The sequence below is a fragment of the Gobius niger genome (assembly GCF_951799975.1).
Source record: "Gobius niger genome assembly, chromosome: 3".
In the NCBI taxonomy this organism is placed as follows: domain Eukaryota; kingdom Metazoa; phylum Chordata; class Actinopteri; order Gobiiformes; family Gobiidae; genus Gobius; species Gobius niger.
In genome coordinates, this window is record NC_136854.1 from 36,401,281 (window position 1) to 36,427,127 (window position 25,847).

General features: G+C 41.9%; 1 protein-coding gene across 1 annotated transcript in view; it reads right to left on the reverse strand.

The window, feature by feature from the left end:
• Positions 1-25,847, reverse strand: part of LOC306960911 (uncharacterized protein) — a 56,085-nt gene that overhangs the window by 12,448 nt on the left and 17,790 nt on the right. Inside the window, exon 2 of the mRNA XM_079553518.1 lies at positions 20,446-20,551. Within this exon, the coding sequence (XP_079409644.1) occupies positions 20,446-20,551 (106 nt within the window). The remainder of the gene's footprint in view (positions 1-20,445; positions 20,552-25,847) is intronic.

Sequence of the window (25,847 nt, forward strand, 5' to 3'; positions counted from 1 at the left end):
ACTTGTTCAATACAATTCAATAAAATGATATATTTTTATATATTCCCACAGTTAAAACACACTTAATGATCCAGGGAGAATCGCAAATGCAAAATTCCAAGATCTGCTGCTGCTTCTTTGATCTGACTGTCTAAAAGTGAAAGTTAACATATGCACACGGTACAGCTGATTTTTACTTTCACTTCGGTATGGATTGAGGCCAATCAGAGATGGTCATGCTATTAAAGTCTATTTTATAAATTAGTTTAGGAATACATTTGCATCCGATTTTTCCCATTGCTGTTCAGGCATAATATAGAATAATTATATCCGCCTTTTTGCTGTAGATGAGCGCTCAGTCCTATCTAATGGCCAAATTTTGCATATACAAAGGTGTTTTGATGCAGGACTAAAGCACAGTATCAGGCTGCGGTTGTTGCCACATGAATATATCTGTCCTTGGCCACTCCCATAACGTCCCAGACCACTTTACCCTAAAGTCAGCGCTGCCTCTCCCTAAATAAACCGGTCTCAAGTGAACTGGTCTGGTCCTGTCGAACTCCCCTTTAAGGTACCGAGGTCCTGGTTAAAGACATAAAGATGGATCCCTGTGTTTGTGTCTACAAACACAAAAACAGCATTTCATTCAGAACGATGCTTTTTCTTGCGTCTGTGGTCATTTCAGTTCAATTTCTCTCTCATGCTTTTCCCTTCACCCAAGTATTATGTTGACTGGAAAGAAAGTTTCTACAAAAATTCAATTCTTTAATGACCAATCTAAATCAGGGCACTTTACCATATATTCCATACCACTCTGTTAATTACATTTGCTGTTTACAGAAAGCCACATTTCAATTCCCGACTGCATATTTGTTTGTTGTTTCCCCTTGATTGTTTTCTGGCTAAGTGCATTCGGCATAAACCATATATGGCGTGGAAACCTCCGACAAGCAGAATCTGGTCCCGCTCCCATCTGCACTGAGAGGTGATTGTGAGCACATCTTTGATCTTTCCCCCTTTCTTCTTCAAGGAGATGCATTCCCTGTACACATAATCCATGACAGCCATAATGTGATTTGGTAGTATCTCCAAATGGCAGAGAAAACCAGCGGATGGAAATTAATAAGTTTGCACAGGAGGGAGGAGCGTCTGGGAGGAGAAGGTGGAGGTGGTAATTCTGACCTGGCAACCGAACACACAGATACATGTCTTATCTTTAAGAGCATTTCGTCAGGGTAAAGGCGCACACACCAGACTGGAGCTGGAGCTAGATCAGCAGGGGACAGGGCGGGCATGGGCAAAAATTATGAAAGTGTTGGTTTGTTTGTGTTTTTGCTGTCACTTTAAAAATGTTCACTGACTCAAGTAGAGACTGACATTTATTCAATCAAATCTTAAAGGATTCTTTTAAGATTCGGTACAACAGCGTTTTTCCCTTAACATTTGTAGTGTCTGTGTTTCACATTGTTTGACTGGATACTTTTGTACATCTTTACTGTTTTTAAGTAAACAAACAGCTAAAGACATTTGAGACCTACACATTTCTTCTTCTGAGACACTGAAGAGGCAACAAGAGCCCCCACACCTGCAGCACAGAGGAGGCGCCACAAGAGGAAACAAAAAAGGGACAAACGAGGAGATGGTGAAAGACTGATGTGAAGCGGAGGAAGCTGTGCTGGAGGAAAAGGAAGGCATATGTAAGTAAGTGCTTTATTGTTCAGGTGTTAGTCCTGAGCCGCTGCGACTGAGCCACACTGCCACTGTGGGCCAACCAGCATGTTTTTTGGAGGTCGGAGAAACCGTAGCACCCGGAGGAAACCTGGCTGACTGGCTTCAGTCTAGTCTCGCCAACCAGACTCCGCTTCTTTACAGAAGAGGGTCTGGCAACACTCCATTGCGCTTTCAAAGGAAGTGACGCAGCAATATGGAGCCTACCGACCAATCAGAGCAGCTCCCTGAACGGGCGTCATGTTGTTGCGCTTTGTTTCAACACAAGCAACCACTTCACGTAATGCTCCGGTATGCTTGTATTCTTAAGTTTTTCTGACATAAACGACAGAAGTCATTTACTGAACTCGTGTGGCGGGAGCGCCATTGTTAATGTCCGAATGACTACAACTTTCTTGTCGCTGTCTCTGTCGTCACATCTGCTATGTTCTCATTGGCTGCTATGCACTGCGGTTGTCCCACATTAGTCCCGCCTCCAGCAGTAGCTTTTCTACGACAGGGTCGCCAGACTAGTCTCCTGTTTATTAAGTAATAAACATCGCAGATTACTCTGGATGCCAGGCTAGCTTCAGTCTCCTCTGATCCTCTGAAACAGTGCGGCGCCTCCTGTGTTTGTCCCTGTTTCAGAGCATGGTGTCCTGCACTGGTCAGCTCCTCCACCTCCTCCTGGTCCACAACAGTCTTTCACCATCTTCTGGGAAGAGCTTAGCAGTTGATCTGCTTAATTCTCCAGTGACCATCCATTAGCCAGAACAATAGTAGGGACAGAGGGCATGTGTGGCTTAGCTGTGAGTCTTGCCCGGATACCCTTCCTTGTTTCCTGTAGCTCCTCTTGTGCTGCCTCCACTGTGCTGCAGGTGTGGGGGCTCTTGGTGCCTCTTCAGTGTTTCCGAAGAAGAAATGTGTGGGTCTCAAATGGCCTTAGCTGATAATCTTGTTTACTTTTAAAAAGCTGCTTTCTTCAGGACCATTATGGACTCTCTGCAGTCCAAAAAAATCCAACAAACCCCACAAAAACATAGCAAAAACATGCACAATAGGTAAATCCTCGACCAAGGTGGAGATGGTCCTCGGGTGCTGCACTGCGGTCGCCCACTGCTCCTTACGTGTTGCCCGAGCAGCACCAAAGGATCAAATGCAGACAACAAATTTCCTTAAGGAGACAATAAAGTATACCTTAACCTTGACCATGTTTGTGAGTGCACACTTGTTAAATAGAGATTAAAAAAGCAAAACAAATCCCTCAACCCTGCAAAGTAAATAACCAGAAAAGTAATAGAAACTCTCTTCATCCCTTTACCATTCCATTTCTACCCTATATTACCAGACAATTACTGAAGTGAGGTTCATCCAAACGAGAAAAATCGAAACACAGTTTGACACGCACAACATTGTTCAGAAGTTGAGATCCTTGTTTGGTCAAATGTGATTGGTGTCGTGCCAGCGTTACACTTCTAAACACTCGTGTCCTTGGCTGCAGCACACAGGCATTGTTCAGTGGGACCGAGTGGATGTGACCAATATGTGGCCACAGAAAAACATCCTGCAAACTCAGCCGTGGGTGGCTGTTTGCTGACGGTCACTGATATAAGATGACTTCAATTTGTAATGACATAATGATGATATAATGTTGTAAAATTAGCATTATCTCAAGTGTCTCACATAAAGTCATGTTTTCACTATTAGAGTGTTCCTCATGATACTCTTGTGTCTTTCATTATTCTTTATTAGTCTTATTTAGAGAGAGGGTTTATAGAGTTGTAAAACTTAGACAACATAAATTCAGTTGTTGTTTATCGGCATATTTGGAAATGGATATGGATGCAGTACAGTAGTAAAGGATATAGTGATAAATCAGTTACATTTATAAGAAACAGATCAAAAGCTTGGTGGACAAAGTACAGTCTACAAGTCGAGGTGAATTTTCCAATATTCCTATGCTTTCTGTATAAATAAATGGCTCAAATATATAGTAAATATCATAGAAATTTGGATACTTTATTTAACACTGCCTTGATACACTGTACCTAAATATAATGACTAGCACCTCTGTAGTACATACACAATGTAATAATGTGTATAAGTACTTTGGAGGCACACAATGTAATATGACATGAGGAGACCCTTAGGGTTAGGGCTTAAAGGAACAGGCCACCGTTTTGAGATATGTTCTTACCAGAGCTTAGACGAATTGATACGTCCCTGTCTGGTCTTTGTGCCCTCTTACTTCACCACATTTGGAGCTATAGGAATATACTGGGAGAGGCCAAATGCTAACAACATCTTTGGTCTTTTTGTGTGACTCAGGGCACACACAAAGACCAGTACATATCAACTTGTCTAAGCTCAGGTAAGAACATATCTCAGTATAGAAAAGCAGTGGCCTGCTCCTTAAGGTTAGGGTTAGAGTAAGGGTTTTATGTCTTTTTACATTATGTACCTGCAAAGTACTAATATACATTATTCCATTGTGTATGTACGCCAGAGATACTAGTTATTACAGATTGTTACAAAGCAGATTACATTGTACTCAAGGATAAAATAAAGTGCTACCCAAATTTCGATAATATTTCAGCCATTTATTTATACAGAGAGTTCAGGAATATTGGAAAATGTACCTTGAGTTGCAGACTGTACTTTCTCCACCAAGCTTTTGATCTGCTTATTAATGTATTTGCATGTAAACTTCCACATCACTTTATCCTGTACTACACTATATCCATATCCTCCATCCATCCTCCAATTGTACCTTTACCTTTGAATTTTAATCTCTTAAAGAAGTCAATTATCACAATTGTGTCATCGTAGCGCTCATGCAAAAGTACATTTCGTTCGAGGTAATCACATCACAGCAAATAAAGGGGTTATTTAGAGACTTATTATAATGTTTTGGCTAATGCTCGTCTAATCAATGCTGGCAACAATCATATCCTAGGGTCATAGCATTAGCTACAGTATAAACATAAACAAAGAAAACAGACCACTCAATTAGCATTAGGTCACTGCTAGCAAATGCATCACTATTGGTTTATATTTATGGAATGCACCAGGAAACACAATCCCATAAAGCTCTATCTTAGAAATGTTCTCTATTAAACTATTTAAACACATTTCCCGAACTATTATTCACCTCATGTGCCCTGCATGTTCTTGGAGGAGGACTCTGGTCTGTGGCTCACCAGCAGCAGATGATGGTTCAGATATCTCACACTGCACCCTGATATTAGCGGCGCTCATTTGGGTTTATCCCGTCACACAGGCTACAGGAGGGCTGCGTCTCGTAGCAACGGTGATAAACACTGAGCCTTTGATGATGAAAAGCATGACGTGATGGTGCTGCTAATCCGGGCCGTCGTAAACAAGTGTGAGAGCGGAGCGCTGGGGTCACGAGGGGAGGACGCTAAACTCCAAATGAACCTGTTTGATGGAGTATGGACGTTTGCGTCAAGTGAAGTGAGGAGGAGAGCAGGACTGAAACTGTGCTAAATTGTTAGGAGTAATGTTAATGTTAAAGTCTGCAAAGAAGTTGTGACTATGGCTACTGGCTCATGGGGTGGCTGCATATAGTTTATTTGGTTAATTTGGGGGGAATATAACCTGTTTCAATTACAACTGAAGTCTAAAAAAAGTTGGAACTCAGCCATTTCTATATTTTTTTTTATCAAATTGGGAAAAGGAACACACATTGTCACGATACAGCATATTGTCTGCATTGTGTATAGATCATTGCAATATTAAGCTTCATTTACAGCAAAATATTAGGGTTGTCATTTAAAGTTAGGGTATAGATCTTTAAACATGACCTATTTGTGTACCCAGAGATGAGGTTTGATCACAGAAGGAGGTTTTACCCAAAAGGTTGGATTTTAGTCTCATCTGACCTCATGAGGATGATCCAGAGGAAACATGGGAGAAGGTCATGAAGCCAGATGAGACCAAATTAAAATGTTCGTTATAAACTCTACTCGCACCATCCCCATCCCCATCCCCACTGTAAATTATGGGGGTGGAAACATCAGGCTTTGGGAGGGTTTTTCTGCAAAGGGGACAGAACGACTGAACCATATTGAAGAGAAGATGGTTGGGGCCATGTGTGGTGATATTTTGGGTAAAAAATTGCTTTTTAAAAAAAATTCCTGGAGGCTCATTTATCAAGGCAGGTGCTAAATAGGGGGTGCAAGCTGAAAAATAAAATCTGCTTAATTTATCTTTTGATATTGCCTGTATTACAGCATCAGGCCCCCAAATCTGATATGGAAATAAGACAATGGTGTTAGAGAATTAACAATGGTGTTTGAGAGGATAGATGAAAAATAGGATGTCTTATTACCATCGGTACGGAGCCCGGAGACATGAACTCGAGACATTGCTCTAGTCCTCCCATTCAAGTCTGTCTATGCTTCCACAGAAAAGGGATAAATACCGTCTCAGAGTGTCATACTGACACACAAGCAAACATTCAGTGGCTGAGTGGCGCCTGAGAGAGATAGTACGACTGTACACCCTGACCCAGTATGATAAATAACGATTTAACGTGATCCTCTAACAAATGGTATGTGAGTAAAAACATGCATAAATGAGTCTGCAGCTCATCCACTTTAGCACGTGCTACTTGCTTTGCACATGAGCAAACGCTTAGTAAATGACCCTCCTGTTTTATATGTCCCATTGTATCAAATACTTATGTTCTATATTCTGTGTCTCACAGTTAAAGTGCACCTATGATGAAAATGACAGACCTCTCCGTTCTTTCTAAGTAGGAGAACTTGCAAAATGAGTGGTCACAAAACCATTTTATATAAGCTCATGGACTGAATTCTATACAAGCGCACACTGGTAACCTAATTCCCTTCAAAGAGAATGTTGACATCTTGGCATAATGTTACTAGAAAAACTATGAATACCTCTTTTTTTTTTTTCTGATTTGACACTGTTAGAAAACATTGTTGACTTCCCCATAATCAACTTCCCTGCTGAAAGAGACGCGGCAGCATCAACCGCTCTTTGTAAAACTCATTTGGACAAACTTGTGATGCCATCCAAGCACTAAAATAACAATGTATTTCCCATGCCAGTCAAATGCAGCAGATGTGTCCTTCATGTTTAGCTGTTTGGCCTCTCAGAGTTTGTCCTGGAGCAGAGAAAGTGAACGGATTGAACGTATGACAGTGGAGGATGGCAGGGAGAAAGACGGTGTGAAAAGTGCAGTATGACGAAGCCAATTCACTCAGCCTCACGGCCGTTTGTCGGTTAGCCATGGTGGTCTCACTACAAGGGGGCCACCTACACTAGGGCTTGACTTTTGACCTCTGTACAACCCTTAAAAATTCACTCAGCTGTCCTCACCACAGGCAGAAGCTCAGGCGGGAGATGTTACGAGTTGATGTGTGTAATTGCAAACAGCCACCCACATAGAAATGTCCCTAAAACATGCTATCACAATGTAACACTTTAACACGATAACAGGAGGAGTGTCTGGAGCAGGGCCTCATCTGAGCTCATCTGACGTAACCCTGTCCCACAATGATGCTGTGAGGTCTGGGACAGTGACAATAACAAAAGTCTCTACAGTTAGTGCTGGGATAAACTGCATCAAACATGGCCAGATGTGGTGAAATTGACAGCTTTTCTGAATGAAAAAAGTTGCGCTGTAGCGGTAAAATACGGATCCTAGTGCGATTCGCTGACTGGTCTGAGGAGTTTTCTCGTTGCATCCACATCCGGGTGGATTTACGCTAAATGCTAAGGTTTTTAAACTTGCAAAATCTGATCTGGATTTTTTATATTTAAAAAAAGCTACTGCACTTTTGTCGCAAACTGCTCCTTGAAAGGGTGGGTCACATGGACAAAGTGGGGACAAATTCGTTTCCTTGTGGTGACCCACCTGAAAACACAATTGGAATAGTATTGTCTCATTAGAATTATAAGGTACTACTTCTATCTGATATTCTTGTAGTGATGTGATGACCAAACCAGATCTCAAATGTGAAAAGAGCCAGATCTTTTTTTCAATCAATTTTACCCAGAACTCCCCCATACGAACACAAGAATCAGCCCAACAATGGAGCAGGCGACACAAGTGAAAGCTTTTTCCACTTAAGTCAAAGCTAAATGCAATAAAAATGATTTGTGAGACAGTTTCAGCTTCTTTTTATTAATTGTGGCGCAAGATTTTATCCACAAACACGTTTTTCAAAGCGTAAATAACGGTCCCATTGTATTGTTGGATGATTTAAACGGAAAGAGTGTGCCTTTTATCGATCACGTCTTAGATATTGTGAGTCATCTGGCTGGGGTTATTGAAATGTTATATAAAAAAGAACCAGTCTTTTGAACGGCTCTTTGAAACGAACGGATCCCATCATTGTATTTGTTAAAATGTATGTATGCATATTCCTGTTCCTGGACCTCTTCTTTTCACTGTATACATTTTTGTAAAGTTAGGTGCATTTTGAACAAAACATAAGGGTCTATCTGTAACTTCACATCTTAACTTTGTGTTATAAGGTTCTATACTACTTACAAGCAGACCACTGTTTTGACCCTTATGGTTTTGCGGGACATGGCCATGAACACTCACAGGTCCAATTCTTTCTCTCTTCACCATTCTGGCCTGAGTCCCTTCCTCTCTTTGTCGTTCCTATTGTTGCCTTTGTTCCTTTGAAACTTAAAATACCCCGCTTCTATCCTGCTTGTGTTCTGTACATTTTGTTACCATGGAGATTTCCACGTAGAGAAAGTAAAAAGGAGAGGCATCAGTGCGTGTGTGTGTGTGTTTGCGAGAGAGAGAATGAGTAACGTGTGTTCATGTGCCAGCAACTCTGCTATCAGCCCGGTGCAGCGTTTAAAGCTATTTTCTAAAACAACAACAATAAAAGCACAAACACCCACTGAGGTCCTGTTTGGTTCCAGTCACCCCCTTCTCTTCATCACCGTCCTCCTAACTGTGCGCTGCCGTTTCTCCTCTACCCGAGCCTCTTCCTTTACTAACCCTGACTGCCTCTGACTGCCACAATTAACACTGTCTGCACCGAGTTAGGAGGGTGAGTTTAGATCGAACTTGATGCACTGTTGGGAAGAGGCATTGTCCCCTGGGCTCCAGATGAGTCAGAAAGAAACACAAAACACAGATGCAGTTGGCTATTAACTCTTAAGATTAAAAGTCATTGAAACAAAAAACTCTCATTACAAAAGATATCTACTGCAAACTTTGCAAACTTGACTACGTAGGACCGGCTATTTGTATCTCACAGACCATGCATTCATGACAATATGATAAGTAATCATATTGGAAATTGTTGCAATGGAAGCCCACCCAGACATAGGGAGGACACGCAAACTCCACACAGGAACTGGCCGTGGACCCAAAGGACTTTTTTGCTATGACACGAGAAGGTGACTGGGCACGAACCACTCTGCCACCTTTCCCCAGAAATTGATAATTGTTTGTTTGTTTGTTTGTTTGTTTGTTTGTTTGTATACTTTATTGTCCCCGTAGGGAAATTTGTCCTCTGCATTTAACACATCCTTCGATGCCGCTGGGGCGACCCGTAAGGAGCAGTGGTCGATGGCAGTGGACCCATCTCCATGATGTGGAGCCAGGTTGGTGGTCAGAATCACCTAGCTGGAAGATTCACCTATTGCACAAGTTTTAAGGGTAAACCGGAGAACCCGGATGAAACCTACGCAGACACGGGGAGAAAATGCAAACTCCACACAGAAAGGCCCCGTCTATCTGCATGATTAGTGGATGCAGTTTACAAACCATATAGTGGGACCATATAGTTCCGTCCTCCAAGTTTTTTTTACCTTTATAAGCTAGTTTTACAAAACTAAAAATAATAATAAATAATTGGCTCGATGGCTGAGCAGTTAGTGCTCTTGACTGACAGTAAGATGGCCCAAGGTTCGATTCCAGGACCATGCGGGCCTTTCTGTACGGAGTTTGCATGATTCTCTTCCCGTGTCTGGATGAATTTCCTCCTGGTGCTCCAGTTTCCCTCATTAATCAAAAACATGCACAATACATACACTGCGGTCGCCCGCTGCTCTTTACGGGTTGCCCCAGCGGCATCGAAGGATGGGTCAAATAAACAAAAAAGTATTCCTTAAAGGAACAGGCCACTGTTTTTACATACTGAGATATGTTCTTACCTGAGCTTAGGCAAATTGATACGTATCTGGACCAAACATGTTGTTAGCATTTGGCCTCTCCCGGTATATTCCTATAGCTCCAAACAGGGGTGAAGTTGGAAGCGACCACGCTCTTCCACGGACACACAGGCCAGACAGGTACGTATCAACTCGTCTAAGCTCAGGCAAGAACATATCTCAGTATGGAAAAACGGTGGCATGTTCCTTTAACTTGAATGTTTGAAGCTTGTGTCCAACATGCGTAGGCAAAAAGAAAATTGCATCTCGAATGTGACTCATCAGGCAAATATAGAAATGTAGAAAGCCTTTGGTGAGCGACATGGAAAGTGCTGGAGAGCGACTGGTCCAGAGCAAGCAGGTGGCAAAACCCTTAGTGCTCAAAAGCAACCACAAACTAAAAGGTAACATTCTTCATCCCCTTCATTATCGTACATTGTTTATTACTTTTGATGTGAATAGCTTCGGCAGTCTGACACTTCCATTACCATTTCATTATTTACATCACACTAATGACTGTTCCGATCGTCCCTGTTGTTTTGTGCGGAGCTAATTGTCGACATATGCTGCTGTCTCTGTATGTTAGTGTAAGTTGGAGGCCATATGCACACGTATTATGGAGGCGCTATATCAACACACTCGCGCAGAGCGGGGGTGGTCTTCCTCGCGCATCCACCACAAGCTTCGCAGGGGCTAATCAGGGGCAGAGCGGCAGCCAAAAAACCCCCACCGCCGCGAACGCCTGAGTCAGCGCACCAAACAGCGATCCTCAGCAAACTATTCACTCAGGCTGAGATTACCAAAACCACTTATTGATTGATACATTTCTTCCTGCGCTGTGCCTTTTAGGTGATGATAAACAGCCTTAGGGGGTTATTTCCGCGCAATAACAAATAGAGGGATCATCTAAAGCGCTATTTCGGTGGTACAAGCCATCAGGGACACGCTACTTACAAACCTGGCAGAGCTAATAGAAAAATAAAATGGGTGGGATGCGCACAACTTCAGTGAGATTAGTCAGAAGTCTTTTGCAATTGCTCATGTTGTTTCTAGATAACTGTAGGATCATGTCAGGAAGGCACGCTTTAAGGGAATTAACAAAAAGGGTTTCTAATATTAAACTGTGAATAATAGCTGTTCTCTTTGCCGTTGTGTAAATGATAAAAAAAAAAACCTCACTTTCAGTTTTATCAATCACAATGTTTTGCTGTATCAAGTACTGACTTTTGTGTAGCCTATAGAGCAGGGGAATGGCAGTTGTTTTTGTGGCAGCAGCGTCTTGAAGAAACTCAAAGGTCGAGGGTTCAAACTCAGTTAGTAATTGAAGTAGTAAAGTAAAATACAAACTGTGCTTCAACGTAAAAAAAAAAAAAGAAGAGAAGGGAGCTATGATTTAAACAGTGAGTAAGAGTAATATTCTGCCTTAACCTCTCGACTGTTGGAATCACATGTCACTTTCCCTACAAACAAATTACAGATTCATTTCATGGATAACTTTTGTGTTTTATTTATTCATTTTTTTAAATCAAAAATACTTTCAATAATATCTTCAATCTTTGCATTTGTGACATTAGTTTGGCCTCTTTGCTGTATTTTCCTGGTTGGTTTATGCACATGTGTGAAACATCACAACTAAATCAGATTATATGAATATCAGATCATGTATATCAGATTACGCTGTCAACAGCCACGTCGATAATCAGAGAACTCCAGAAATCAGATTATGATCAGCTCTTTGGTCTGCGTGTAAACGTAGTGTAGGACCTTTAATCAATACATCCATGTTCTGTAAAGCACTTTGAATCACTTTGTACACGACATGTACTGCTTGTTGTAGTACATTTGCATAATGGGAAAATGTATAACAAACTTCAGAAATTTGAATGTTATTTCTTCCTTTTTGATTGAAGTTAAACCAGTTGTCTCCCGTGTTTGATTTAATCCAGCCTGACTTGTAGAGCCCAGATTCCTGAGTATGTAAAAAAAAGAAAGAAAAATAAAGTATGAATCTAGACCATTCCTGTGCGGAGTTAAAGGAGGGGTATTATGCAAAATTGACTTTTTCAAGCTTTACATCATGTTATTATGTCATTCCCTCATTAAAAACATGCCCGAAGTGTTGCCTTGGCACATTCACATATTTTTGAGTAATTTGTAAAAACTCTGATGGCGGCCATTTTAGGGATAGGTTTGCTTGAGTCCTCCTAGGAACGCCCCCACCTCCTGGAGACGCCTCCGAGCTTTCGTCACCAGCCGAGTAACCAACCACTGCTCCTCAGCAGAACCTCCTCCCCACTGATGCCACAGACAGCGTGTGGAGGGGGCGTGTCGGAAAGGGTCAGAGGTTCTTAAAGAGACAGAGGCCTATTTCAAGACATTCGCTACAGCCATTTTGAGAGAGACATTTTATACAAGGCAGTTATTCTGGTTTTGTCATCCTTGTAGTGCGATATAGACTGGTGCTATGTGATTGAAAAAAGCATAATACCCCCTCTTTAAGAATTTCTAAAGGAATAGCCACAATGCTCATTCCAGCCACTAGGGGGCATCTTAAATTAAAAAAGTAAAAAGAAAGAATTCGACATGTGTCCAGCAGAGGGCACTGACATAACACGAGATCAGGATATAAACAACACATTATAGCCACGTGGGAAATGGACAGTCTGTCCCAGAGTGGCTGTGGCTACATTAGTAGCGTAGTAGTAGCACAAACTTGCGACACAGGCTTGTAAAGTAAAATACAAGAGTAAACTGTTTCTATGAGGCTGCAGTCCGGCTCATTATTCATTAATTGAAAAAAGTTTCCTCAATAGTATTTTCCCAATCAAAACTGGAGCTTTAGTTTATGGACCCTGGCAATACACTCCCCATATATTTTGGCCCCCATGGAAATTTACTTGCTCTAAACCATAAAAAATCATCATAACAGGAAAATGTCTGGTCATCGTCATTGTAGCCATGCAATAAGGAGAATACACATCTCAAATATGGATTCTGTTGACTAAATGTTCGTGCATCTGCACGACAAACATACTTTGTTACCACATATGACACAGGCAGGCAACAGCCATGATATTTACATTAGACACTGTTGCTACAACATCACTCTCCCGTTATTGGAAACATGTTCGTCTGGTCCTGGGATGCTTTGATCTCAGAAAGTTGGTTTGGTGACAGCTATAGGTTTGTCATGTTTGCGTTTAAGACTGGACTGCAGAACGTTTTTGAACAGTCAATCATTTTTTTTCAATACTGTATGTTATTTTTACCTCATTTAAACAGGACCTGAGCCTGACCATATTCTACAAAACACTGTCAAGAATAATCACATGAAACAGATAAAGCTATGGCCCGATAAATACTAGTCGGTTGGTTTGGTTTGGTTGGTTTTATGCTCGGAGCTTGTAGAAGTCCCTGAATGTGGCAAAGAAAGAGAAACTGCTGTGGTGTCATTTAGAGTTGGGACAGAGATATCTAGGTGTATCCTACTGCGGAGGGGGAGGAGGATAATGTAGCTTTGGGCGAGTCCCAGGATACCAGTTCCATTTGAGACGGTGGACAGTGTGTGTGTGTGTGCGTGGAGATAAGCCTCTTCCAGTAAGTCTTGTGTTTCCTCGGTTGGTAATTACCTCTCCTGGAGACCGACCCGTACCAGGACTAAACCTAGACCGGTGTGGTTTTTTTTTGGATATGGCCAGATCAGGGGATAGACTGTGTTTCTAGTGTTAAAGGTGACATCCCACCGCACACATAGACACTTGCTAATGCCCGCTATATATGGGCTTATGTCTATCTGGTGACGAGGGTAACCGGGATGTGAGACAGGCGGCTGCTTCTGGGACATTTTTTTTTAAGGAAGCGCTGTAGTAAATAGGCTTTACAGACTGCAGGCGATATCTGCCAAATGTGGCCGTGGTGCCTGGAGATATTTTTAGTGGTACTTGTCTTCTTTTGACAGGAGACAGTAAGAAGGGGGATATGGCGGAATAGTATGTAATTTGCCAGAGCTCAATCCAGAAGGTCACAGGCTTGATTCCCCAGATGAGTCTAGTTGGGATATCGCTCTGTACTCTGGTTTTCCCCCTGAGCTGAAAAACATGAACAATAGACTCATCTCTGGTATTCCTGACCAAAGGTTCTATATCAAGATCTGGATCCGTCTAAAAACGTCAGCACTCATTGGTTTGCTCTCTTGCCTCATAGCAAGAATGTCTCTCTGGTTCAATTTGCAGACCATGCATGCATTTTTTTATATAGCGCTTTTCCGCCTACATTAAGCACTCAAAACGCTTTATATATCTAGGAACCACTCACCCAGTCACACTCGCATTCATACTCCAGTGTACTCTGGAGGCAAGGGGGGGGGAGTGTCTCAGCAAAGGACACAACGACAGTGTGCACCTGCATGAATATAGGGGTGGAGGGTTCTATAAGTTTAAGTCTAAGTTCTACTAAGTTACTTTCAGAGCTGCTTTGTATGGAATATGAAACAAAAACATGTTGATGCATTTTATCTCTCTAGCCATGATTTAACAAAGGCCTTTTCATTTTTCTACCAGTGTGCCAGTTTTGAATATATGTAACCGGTTTTGTATGACTTACGTATAAACGAAACAACAAAATTAATGGGGCAACAATTTATTTAATACCTTGATACATTGCACACAACTAAATAAGTACAATCTAATGTGCTCTGTAACAGCTGTACCTATGCAGTGCAAACGCAATGAATAATGTGTATTAGTACTTTGGTAGAACATAATGTAATAAGACATATAACCTTTACAGTTAGTTTGTTTGTTCGTTCGTTACGCTTTTGTGTCTTATTACATTATGTATCACCAAAATACTAATAGACATTCCATCGTGTATGTCACCTGTAGGTACTTATTATAGTGTTACATAGCACATTACACTGTACTTTATATGGCAGGAACAATGTATGCATCAGTAACCTAAACCTACTTAGGGAGGCTGGGGCTAAATATGGGGATAATAGTATGTCAAATTTCTTTTTGTTGCCACATTAGAGGGCGCTGAATGCTTGTAAGGATACGCTGTATGTGTATTGATTTTCTTCTTCTCTTCCAATAAACATTTTCTCATTTGGACAGAAGGTGAGGACAACTTTGAATTGTTTTGAATTGTTTCCCAAACTTAAATGTCTAGGTTATTTTTGAGCGCTTTCCTTTTGTTAACTTTTGCTAGCTTTTATTTGAGCCGTTTTAGAGCTAACATGCTAAAGCCGTTTGTTAGCTAGCTTACATTGTTTGTAAAGTGGACACTGGGGGTTATTTGTCACATGGGGTAAAAATGGCGGAATTTTTTTTCTCCTGTGTCTAGTATGTTTTTATCATCACTTTATTTTGACATGAGCCTTTATAGCGGCCGTATGTTTGGATCATTTGGTCAATTTGTACTTTTACACCTCAGAGCATTTTGCAAAAAAATCAACAGTGACTTCAAATAAGTGTAAAAAATAATAATCGTAAAACGTATTTTGTCCTTCTATCTCAAAAAGCAAAAAAAGTTACAAAAGTTTATCAAATTTCATGTTAAAAACTCCATTAAAGCAACAGTGACAACCTGGGCACATTGTCACAGCCAATTTTGTTGTGTTTGACAGTTAATAACTGTTCATCGCAATATGATAGAAAAAGGGTAGCGATGTCTACTTGAAGTCAAAGGTTCAAGCTTTCATTTAATGCAGGTCTGACTCTTGTGGGATTTTCTGTTGATGAGCAAGTGAGCTCTAAAAAAGTGTGACAAATAGCCTCAGTCTCCTCTACGAAGTATGTCATCAACTTAAGTTTATCAAATGTTCAAATATCACCCAAATAAAATGCACACATAAAAATACAGAAAGGTTCTTGCATGGTTCTATAGATGGAAGATACTCTGTGTAAAACTGTGAGTGTAACCTAACATTCACCTATATATGCTGCTCCTGATCACGCCTGATACTCCCCCTCTCCTGCACCGCGCCAATCCCCTCAAACAAACTGCTCTTAATGAAAATACATTCCAGAGTTTGGGCGGATGGAGCAGATTTCTTCCTGCTCGCTCTCATCTCTCCCCCTGTGTCTCCAGGATTTAGAGCGAGGAGGGCAGACGGAGCGGAGCAGCGGTGGCAGCGGCCCATTTTAAGAAGTGCTGACGCCAGATCAGCATGCATTTCTGTGTGCATTCAAGGAACCAGGAATGCAACAAGCTTAGAGAGATGTGTGTGAGGGGGAGACAGGGGTGTGGAGGAGAGGAGAGAGAGAGGCAAAGAGGGGGAAATAAAACAAGGACCACAGCTTTGTCCTACATCAACATCTGGATACGCAAATACTTAAAGGAATAGGCCACCGTTTTTACATACTGAGATATGCTCTTACCTCACTTTAGCCGAGTTAATATATCCCCGTCTGATCTTTGTCCGTGCGCTCTGCCAGGCAAACGGAGCACATACGCAGCCTCTCCCACATGTCATATAGCTCCAAAAAAGCTCACGATAGAAGCTACCAAGCTCTTCCACGTGTTCCCTATTTAAATAAAGTTACATGAAGTGTTTTCATGCGAAGTATATTTACACAGAAATGTAACGTGTCGATTTTATAAGCAAATAAAAAGGGGTACTATATTGTGAGGCGTAATGATACGAGGAGCAAAACGTCCGTGCAGTAACTCCTAAAGACTTCCCCCCGCTCACTTCCGTCAATAGCCTTTAGGAGTTACTGCGCGGACGTTTTGCTCCTCGTATCATTACGCCTCACAATATAGTCCCCCTTTTTATTTGCTTATAAAATCGACATGCTACATTTCTGTGTAAATATACTTTGCATGAAAACACTTCACGTAACTTTATTTAAATAGGGAACACGTGGAAGAGCTTGGTAGCTTCTATCGTGAGCTTTTTTGGAGCTATGTGACATGTGGGAGAGGCTGCGTATGTGCTCCGTTTGCCTGGCAGAGCGCACGGACAAAGACCAGACGGGGATATATTAACTCGGCTAAAGTGAGGTAAGAGCATATCTCAGTATGTAAAAACGGTGGCCTATTCCTTTAACTCAAATGAATAACAAAGACAAATATTATCAAAAGGTCTGATAGAAGTGTTCAAAATCCCATGTTATCCCTTGTTATCCCGAGTAACTGTGCAATTTACAGCTGTTTACTGACCAAACAACCTCTAACAAGGGTTGTTCATGATTAATCAACAATTAATCATTAAAGGGATATTTTAGAATTTTTGACATAGGGCCTCATTTCCTAGTTATCCAGAGTGTTGCTGATTTCTGGAGATATTTTTTACAAGACCAAAAATGTACTCAAAAACAGAATTATTTTACCTCTATGTAATATTATAGGCCTTTAGAACGCTGTGATGTGACCTGAAACCCAGCAATAAGCTTGTTTCACAACTTTCACAGTCATGCTAGCAAAAAATAGCCTATAAGTTCACAATACATAAAAAGGCTTTATGTATACATGGACAGTCTGTTTTTATAAACCACTGCATATTCAATATAATGAAACAGGGCAAATTTAATGTCACTAAACAAATCAGGCACCGGCCCTTTAAGATCAATCTCAATTGTCCTGTCCTGTCCTGTCTACGTGAACAATCCTCCACAAAAGAGACATGTGTCAACCCAGAACTCTTAAACTTCCCCAGAGAGTTTGTTTTTTTGCGATATTTCAAAAGGCTCTGGTATGAGGGCGACATATGGGGACAAAATGGTGGGGGCGGACCGACCCACGAGACATTCCCAGACCACAATAATCCTGCACAGATGATTCCTGACACACATGTGCTCACCAGGAGGAGCAGCGCTTTGATGGACGCCATTATGGAGATCATCCCCCTGTCTGACATTTGCATAATATATGTCTTTGAAGTGGCCCATTCATCTCTGTTGATAGCACGGACAATGTGCATAAGCCCTCTCCTATTACCATGAGATTTGACCAGAGTTATGTTTGCGCATTTTAAATTCAATCACGGCTCGTCATCTTATCAATTTATATTATTTGCAAATTGGATACAGCAATGTTTCCTCTCCGCTGTGAAACTAAGAGGATTTGTGATTTTCTTATCTCCTCACTATGGGCCGTGTACCGTTCAATGACACCGGTATGGTGTTGAAAAGAAAGTTTAGGTACTACTGGTATTGAAAATATAAAAGTATAGAAAACAGGAACTGTCCCAGCCCTACTCCTCACACACACAAAAAAGTCACACACTCAAATCACACAAAAATACCATAGCACATTAACAAATAATAGTAAAGCTTACCAAGGAAAATGCCTATACAGAAGTGGAAGATAGCGACTATCCTTGTATCTATTTAATATAATTCTGGTCCCATTGCAGATGTTTTTTTTAACATTCTTTCACAAGATGTTAGATGTTATAAGCCCCACTGCAGGCGCGCTTGACAGCTCACTTGTCTCTCACTTCAAAAGCAATAGTTTCCAAGTTTTTTTTCTACGCAACACAATCTCACTTTGAACTATAAGATACATATACAGAGCCTTCCAATCATTAAAATATGTAGCCTCGCGGTTAGTTTCTTAGTTCCCCGACATGAAAACGGCAAGAATAACACCTCTTTTATGGACTCAATCAACTCAACTTTGATTGACAGGAGTACACCACCACCTTGTTTGTGATTGCCTAAATAATACCCATATATACGAGTTTAGCATCCAGAACCCGTCATAGTATGTTGCTCTATAGGTAATAATACTCATATGTGCATCATCATTTGGGCTTTAGGCGGTTTACATCACATAGGATCAAACACTACAGCTTGGATGAAAAAAAAATCATGGGCGAAAGGGAATCTTATTTGAATAGCATTTGTCACAATGGACCGTTTTTCACTCCATGCTCGGTGCGGCACAGTTCGCCCTAAGGTGGATTCATCAGACCTTCCGCCAAGCGCTCACACATCACCCAGAAAAAGAAAACGTTCTTGCACACAGTCTCCCGTCCAGATACTAAACACAGTCAACTCAGTTTGTCGATTCAGGTGCATTTCTAAAGGCCATTGTGCGCCTGGGAAATTCACAAAATCCACTTTGCCTCAGGTTTTATAGTCTGTTGTAGCGGAAATGTGAGATGTATTGAGGTGAATGATTCTTTGCTGTAAAATGTTTACTGTAAAAAAAGGTGCTTAAAAGCTCTATACCTGATTTTGCATTAGACGCAATGAAAGAGCCACTAAATTAATATGTTTAAAATTCTTCACAGGGATGAGTTTATAGGCGCATATAACAACTTGCAGGGTCGCTTTTTGGGATCATGTTGGAAAACTAGTCTGAGAGTTCATGAATTTGATACGCTTTGTAATCAGATGGCCCGTGTTTTTATAATATACTAAAGGATGACCAAATGCCTTTAATATGTGACTCGTGGATGTGTCACAGTGAAATACCTAACAGCAAACTTTAGGGCTGTGTTTCCCAACCAGGGGTACTACTTGGAATTATTTCAGATTAAAAGTCAAACTGAATAGAATTGATTGATTTTTAGAGTATTTTAGCTTCATTTCATTTCATTTTTCATTTATTTTAATTTGGTTATCAGATAATTCAAAACAATTCATTCCAAACATGGACACCACACACTATTAAATACTGAATAATCTTAGTTTAGTTGGTCACTTTGTAATAATATTGGCAAGATGGGAGTACTCGGAGCATAAATGAACGACTAAACGGGTACACAAGACAAAAAAGTCGGGCACCACAACTTTAGGGGACCAAGGACCCGTAAAGAAATCCCCAAGACTTTCAAGTTTTCCAACCAGTGTGACATTACAAACAATTTCGGTGTTTAAACCTAGGTTTACCTCTAGGTTTATTGTTCTGAGCTATTTTCTTTTTAGTGTATAATGAACATTTAGAAAGTTGAAGTAGAACTAAGTAGCTTGTTTACCATAACAAATCCTTTCTGTAGTCCCTCTGGCGGTAATACAGGCGTTAATGGGATGACACTCCCATCTCCCCCTGGTGTTAGAAGAAGCTAACGGGCTAACGGGCAAAGCTAACTGCGGGCTAGCACCACTTAAACAGTATTTACAGCCTGGCTTGAGTGAAAACAATTCTCTCCATTGTGTTATTGGATGTATAATATCCGTCTCTCCCTTTGTCTTTTCTGTCAGCGTACTATTTACTCTCACAGACAATTAATGAGTAAAAAAACATAACATGCTACAACACCTGCAGTGGCGCTTATGGCCTCTAGGGGCATGAGTTGCTTAGGTCTGATTTAAAGCTTAGATCTCTATCAAATCGATATTGAAATGACTATTGGTGATGTTGATGATGGACTTCCCGCATGGCTCAATAACCCCCCAGAGGTCCCCGGACCCCAGTTTGAGAATGGAGGACTAACAGAGAGAATGGCGTGGTGCTTATAGAATAGACAATTGTTAATGAGCCCATCGAGACCGAATGATTGGACGAGTCATACAGACGAGACACCGAACACCGTAGCGTGTCTCTCACTGTCTGACTGAAGTCCACTGTGTCGTACCAAAGAGTGACACCGTTCCTGTCCTCCAGCTGTTCCCTGTCATCCTTCAGAGTCTTTACCTCTCCACTTGGGACATCCCACTGGCCACGCAGGAGCTCCGGGCTCCGCCGACACATCCGGCATGTCCCCTTTCAGCGTCTGCCTGGAGGTGTCCCGCTTTGTACCCTGTGAGAAAAAAAAAGACACAGGAAGCCGCACGTCAGTCCTGGAAGGCATAAGAGCATTTCATCATAGTAACACGGGCATCCCAGACAGGTGGATGTGGTCTATTATTCAGAGCGCAGTGGGGGCGTCAGATCCCCCCCCCCCATCAAACAGACAAGGGCACGGTGACACGGTTGAGGTAATCCCCAGGTGGGACAAGCGAGGGGTCCCTCTACTCCCAAGGCAGCGGGCGGGATCACGAAAGGTCGCCCGGCAACACAGGTCAACACTTTGATCCAATCACAGCGTATAGCCCAGGAGGCGTTTCATGAATCGGGAATTGCTTGCGTGTCGTTTTGGATTTCGAAAAGCAAAAGTTTCATTCAGGCATAATTATTTAATGAAGCTTTGGATGCTGCTTGACTTAAAAAAAAAAAAAAAGTAAAAAAAAAAAAAAAGCCACCCGGAGAGGCCTGATTAAGAAACAGGCATATTTTATGAGGCCCCTCCTGATTATAAAGTCAATTGCCACCGAGAGATTGACCCCTGAGCTTGACCCTGCAGGCTTTGAACTCACAAACACTCGTTCCCCCATCGACCCGCCCCCCTCCCAAACTGCACTCCACTGCCCCCGCCTTCTGCTCTCGGTCCTGGGAACAAATGCTTTGATTTGGGCCGTCCAGCTGCAAGGGAAAGTGAGTATTGTTGTGTTTCATTGGATGTTCATAGATGGGTCGTGTCATTATTAAGCGAGCGTAATGCGTAAATACCATTTGGTTCACAGATTAATGCCAAAGGTAGTCATGAGCACAAAGAAACACGGGAAATAAAAGACAAAAATGGAATCAGATGCTTTTCCCATTTACTCCAATATCTTCTCTACCAGTTAGGTATGGGCAAACCTTTTAATGCAAGGTGCACGTTGGGTTTTTTAACTCAGCACGTGTTTTTTTCTTTTTCTTTTTATGTATTTGTTAATTTGACAGGGACAGTGTAAGAAAACATTACCAACTATGTAGCCGATGTTATGTACATAAGGCGTCTGATATGGTAATTTGAAGCCCTGCGCCTGATTAGACTCAAAGTGTAGACAAGAATAGAAATATGGAATCAGTAAAAAGCGTCCTACAATACAACAATAAGAAGCAAGTAAGTGCTTTATTTGTCATTGTTCAAGCGTACATAGTGTTCAGGTGTTAGTCCTAAGCCACAACGACTGAGCCGTGCCGCTACTATGGGTCAATGTGACCAGTATGGGTTTGTCCCTGTTTCAGAGCGTGGTGTCCTGCACTGGTTAGCTCCACCTCCTCCTTCCTTTTCCTCCTGCGCAGCTCCCTCCGCTCCACAACAGTCTTTCACCATCTCCTCATTTAAAAGAAGAGAAAACATTTCTGACCACTTCACATCAGAAGTCCATCCATACAGTTTGGTGCTCACACTTTTGTTTGTTCTTTCAGCTTTTGGGAGAAAAGGCTCAGGTCCATTTGGGACATTTCTGCGAATAGAAATGTTTCAAATAATGAAGCTGTTCTCAGATAGACTGCAATAAATAGATTTAATGTATTATCTTTCTTTATGCCAGAGAAACATTTGTGGTTTTCACCCTTCTAACCCAGTGCATATCGGGGTTCATCATGTTTTTGGAGGCCGGACTGAAAGGCTAGGTGGGCCGCATTTGAGCCCCGGGGCCTTAGTTTGCCCAACTCTGAACAAGCAACTTCTTACAAATTCAATCTAGTCTAGCTTCTCTGGTTTTAACTTCTAAACTACCAAAATGCACTTAAATTGTCTTGAGCTGCATGTTAGGACGCAAGCACAACTTTCACTATAGTTCATGTAAACATTTCTCATTTTAAGCCTCCATACATGTGATTGTGAATCAATGAACGCTTCAATTGTAGGGAAACAAATAGGTCATGTTTATGAAATATTCACCAAAAACATCCCAAGTGCCCTGCCTTTAACCTTATATTTTGCATTAGGGAAAAACCTGCCAAAGACATTCTAACGGTTGAACGGTGACATACTGACGTTGCTTGAAAAGAAATCCCTCTCTCCCTGTCTAATAATGGACCTGAAATAAAGTGTCACGCTGTAAACAAGCTCAGATGTTACTTGTCACCGTTTCCATCCAAATGCCAAGTCACTGCTTCGCACTTGGAGCACTAAAACAAACATTTGCACATACGAGACTATGATTTGTGACAAGCTAACCTGCCTGATATGACGAGCTCGGTATATCTCGGCAAAGATCAAATGTAGACTTTTATACGACGCGCTCCGCTTCTGCCATACGCTCAAACATGGCGGCGCTAAGATCGAGTGCCACGGCTCGTCACTTCTTGCACCGACGCAGCTTCAGACAGACAGGCCCCGGCTTCCTGTCCGTCTGAGAGATTGGCTGTCTCCGGGGGAAGAAGAGGGGACATGTCTCAGCGGTGACAGGGGCTGCTGGCTCTTGTGCATACTTTACTGCTTTTACACATCCAGTCCAATATCCCCACGTGTCCTTCTCCTGTCCTCTGCTGTGCACACATGCCGCATGGGCTTGATCAAAAACAACACAAAACATCCCCCAAGGCAACAGAAGCGTAAAGATATAATACGGTAGATGTGTCTGATCTCTCTCGCTGTGAAACAATGGCTCACTTTGTGTTTTTTGAAATTTTCAGAAACACATATTATTTTTAAACCAGTGGTAAGGACTGCATCATATTGACTCATGGGAAATAGAAAGGTCAAATATGTTTGAGGCGGTGCTAATAATTGAGAAGCACTGATTTAGATTCAATTTCCTTAAAGAAGAAGAAGAAAGAAGAAGAAGAGGGAAGAAGAGGGAAGAAAAAGGAAGAAGGAAAGTAAGGTAAGTAAGTGCTTTATGCTCAGTGCTCTGATCCTCTGAAACGGTGCACCGGCTCCTGGGTTTGTCCCTGTTTCGGAGCGTGGTGTCCTGCACTGGTCAGCTCCACCTCCTCCTTCCTCTTCCTCCTGCGCAGCTCCCTCCGCTCCACAACAATCTTTCACCATATTCCAGAAAGAGCTTAGCAGTTAATTCTCCGGTGAACATCCATTAGCCAGAACAATAGGAACCATGTGTGGCTTAGCTGTGAGTCTCGCCCGGATACATCCTCGTTTGTAACTTCCTTGTTTCCTGTAGCTCCTCTTGTGACGCCTCCACTGTGCTGCAGGTGTGGGGGGCTCTTGGTGCCTCTTCAGTGTCTCAGAAGAAGAAATTTGTAGGTCTCAAATGTCTTTAGCTCATAAGCTAGCTGTTTAAAAAAGCTGTTTAAAAAGCTGCTTTCTTCAGGACCATTATGGACTCTTGGCAGTAAAAAAAAATCCACGATCTTCACAAAAAAACGGAAAAGAAGCACAAAAGTATCCAGTAAAACAATGTGGAGCACAGAAACCACAAATGCAGTTCGCAGAAAAAGGCAAAAAATGCAGCTGTACCGAGAGAGGGAGGTTGCTGCCTGTTTACACGTCGCCAAGGCGAAAAGAGAAGCGAGAAGAAGAGGGAAGAAAAGAGAGAAGAAGAAGAGGGAAGAAGACAGAAGACATACCAAAATTGCACAGATCAAACATAGGGCCGCTGTGATTCTGCTCGCCACTGTGGGCCAACCTGACCAGCATGTTTTTTTTAGTGGTAGAGGAAACCTATACAGACATGGGGGGACATGCAAACTCCACACAGAATCGAAACCTGGGACCATTTAGCTGTGAGACAAGAGCATGAACCACTCAGCCACTGTGTCGGCATTGTACAATATCCTTTGCAAAATGACCAGTCTATCTCTATATAATCTGAAAAGCGTAGTTTGAAAAATGCTAACCTTCTCCGTGAGACTAAAACAGCCATGTTTTGAAAAGCATTCTTATAGTCTGCTAACATAAATCACCCTTCTGTGCCCTCCGTGTGACTCCTGTTTCCCCTACCACTAAAAATATGTATAATAGGTTTCCCTCTGGGGCCGGGACTCCCCTCTGAATAAGACTTTTCAGAAATGGGGCCGGTTTGCTCTTGCAGTAATTAGTTTCAGTTTAGTATTTCTGTCTCCAGCTCAGCTTTTGCATCTTTAGTCTCAGTCTTTAGTCTTCTGTTTGGCCTGGAGAAAGGGTTACAATGAGGAGAGGAGTCTGCAGTAAATCATGCAGCATATCCATATCACACAAAAAAGGCCACTAGGAAAAACACAAAAATATTACCGAGCAACCTCCATGTTTTCGGCTGATGTGCCAAAACACATCCACATACATTATTTAGAATTAGCCAACATGCCGTGTTGACATATAGACTATGATAATTTCATACTGTACGTCCAGAGGCAAAGGCACACTCAGACCTACCGCACAGTAGATATGTCTGATCCCTTTTGCTGTCAGACAATAGTGTTTTTCCCGAACACAAGAGACCGGCGACAACAGGAACACGCTGGAACAATAAGTGGTGTTATTGAGGAGGTGATTGAGGAATAATAATTAGCGACGAGAACGCATCGAGGGCAGAGAGAACTCTCCACAGACCGGGCTGCTGTCCCCCCGAGGGATCGGAAGGGACTTCAATTAACTGACAGCGCCAGACGTATTAGAATTTCCACCATGGGCCACTGTGAGGCGGCGGACAGTGGTGTCTTTGAAAAGGGGTGTAGTTTCCCCATCAAAACCGTCCTCTAGGTGCGTTTGATCTGCGGGGTGGTATGTGTCCTTGGAGATACGTCTCTTACTTCCTCAAAGCTCTTTGTTGCCGGCACCTCATTTTCTTGCACCGAGTTTTAGTGCTATAGCAACAGCGGGCGGCTCACTTTTGCATTCATTTCGAGACAAAAGAAGTAGCAGGCATGCGTCCACGCCATTCGGCTGGAGGTCTGGAACATGCATAATGCTGAATATACCAGGGATGGATGCGAGAGCCCACAGTATGCAAGCTTGGAAACAGGTACAATATGTTTAGAGAGCGTTATTCACAATACAGTTCTGTCAATGTGGTTCAAAATAACAAGACAAGCAACATAACTGTGTGACTCAATCAGATAAAAAAATGTAGACTAATTTAAGGCAGACATTATGCCTAAAGTCCAGAGTCTCATATTTAATTGGCTTTTTGTTCACACTTAGATTTTAGCCGGGCGATGTGGGCTATAGCCAATTGAAATGCAGCTAAAAACATCGACGCTGCGAGATTATGAAGGTTATTTGGGGTCTTTTGACAGAACAAATACGCATCAAATAACTTATTCTTTCTGTCTTTGTAAACAAACATGAGCAAAACTGGGGGAAAGTGCTTCAGCATCTCTGTATTGCCAAGAAAACAACCTCT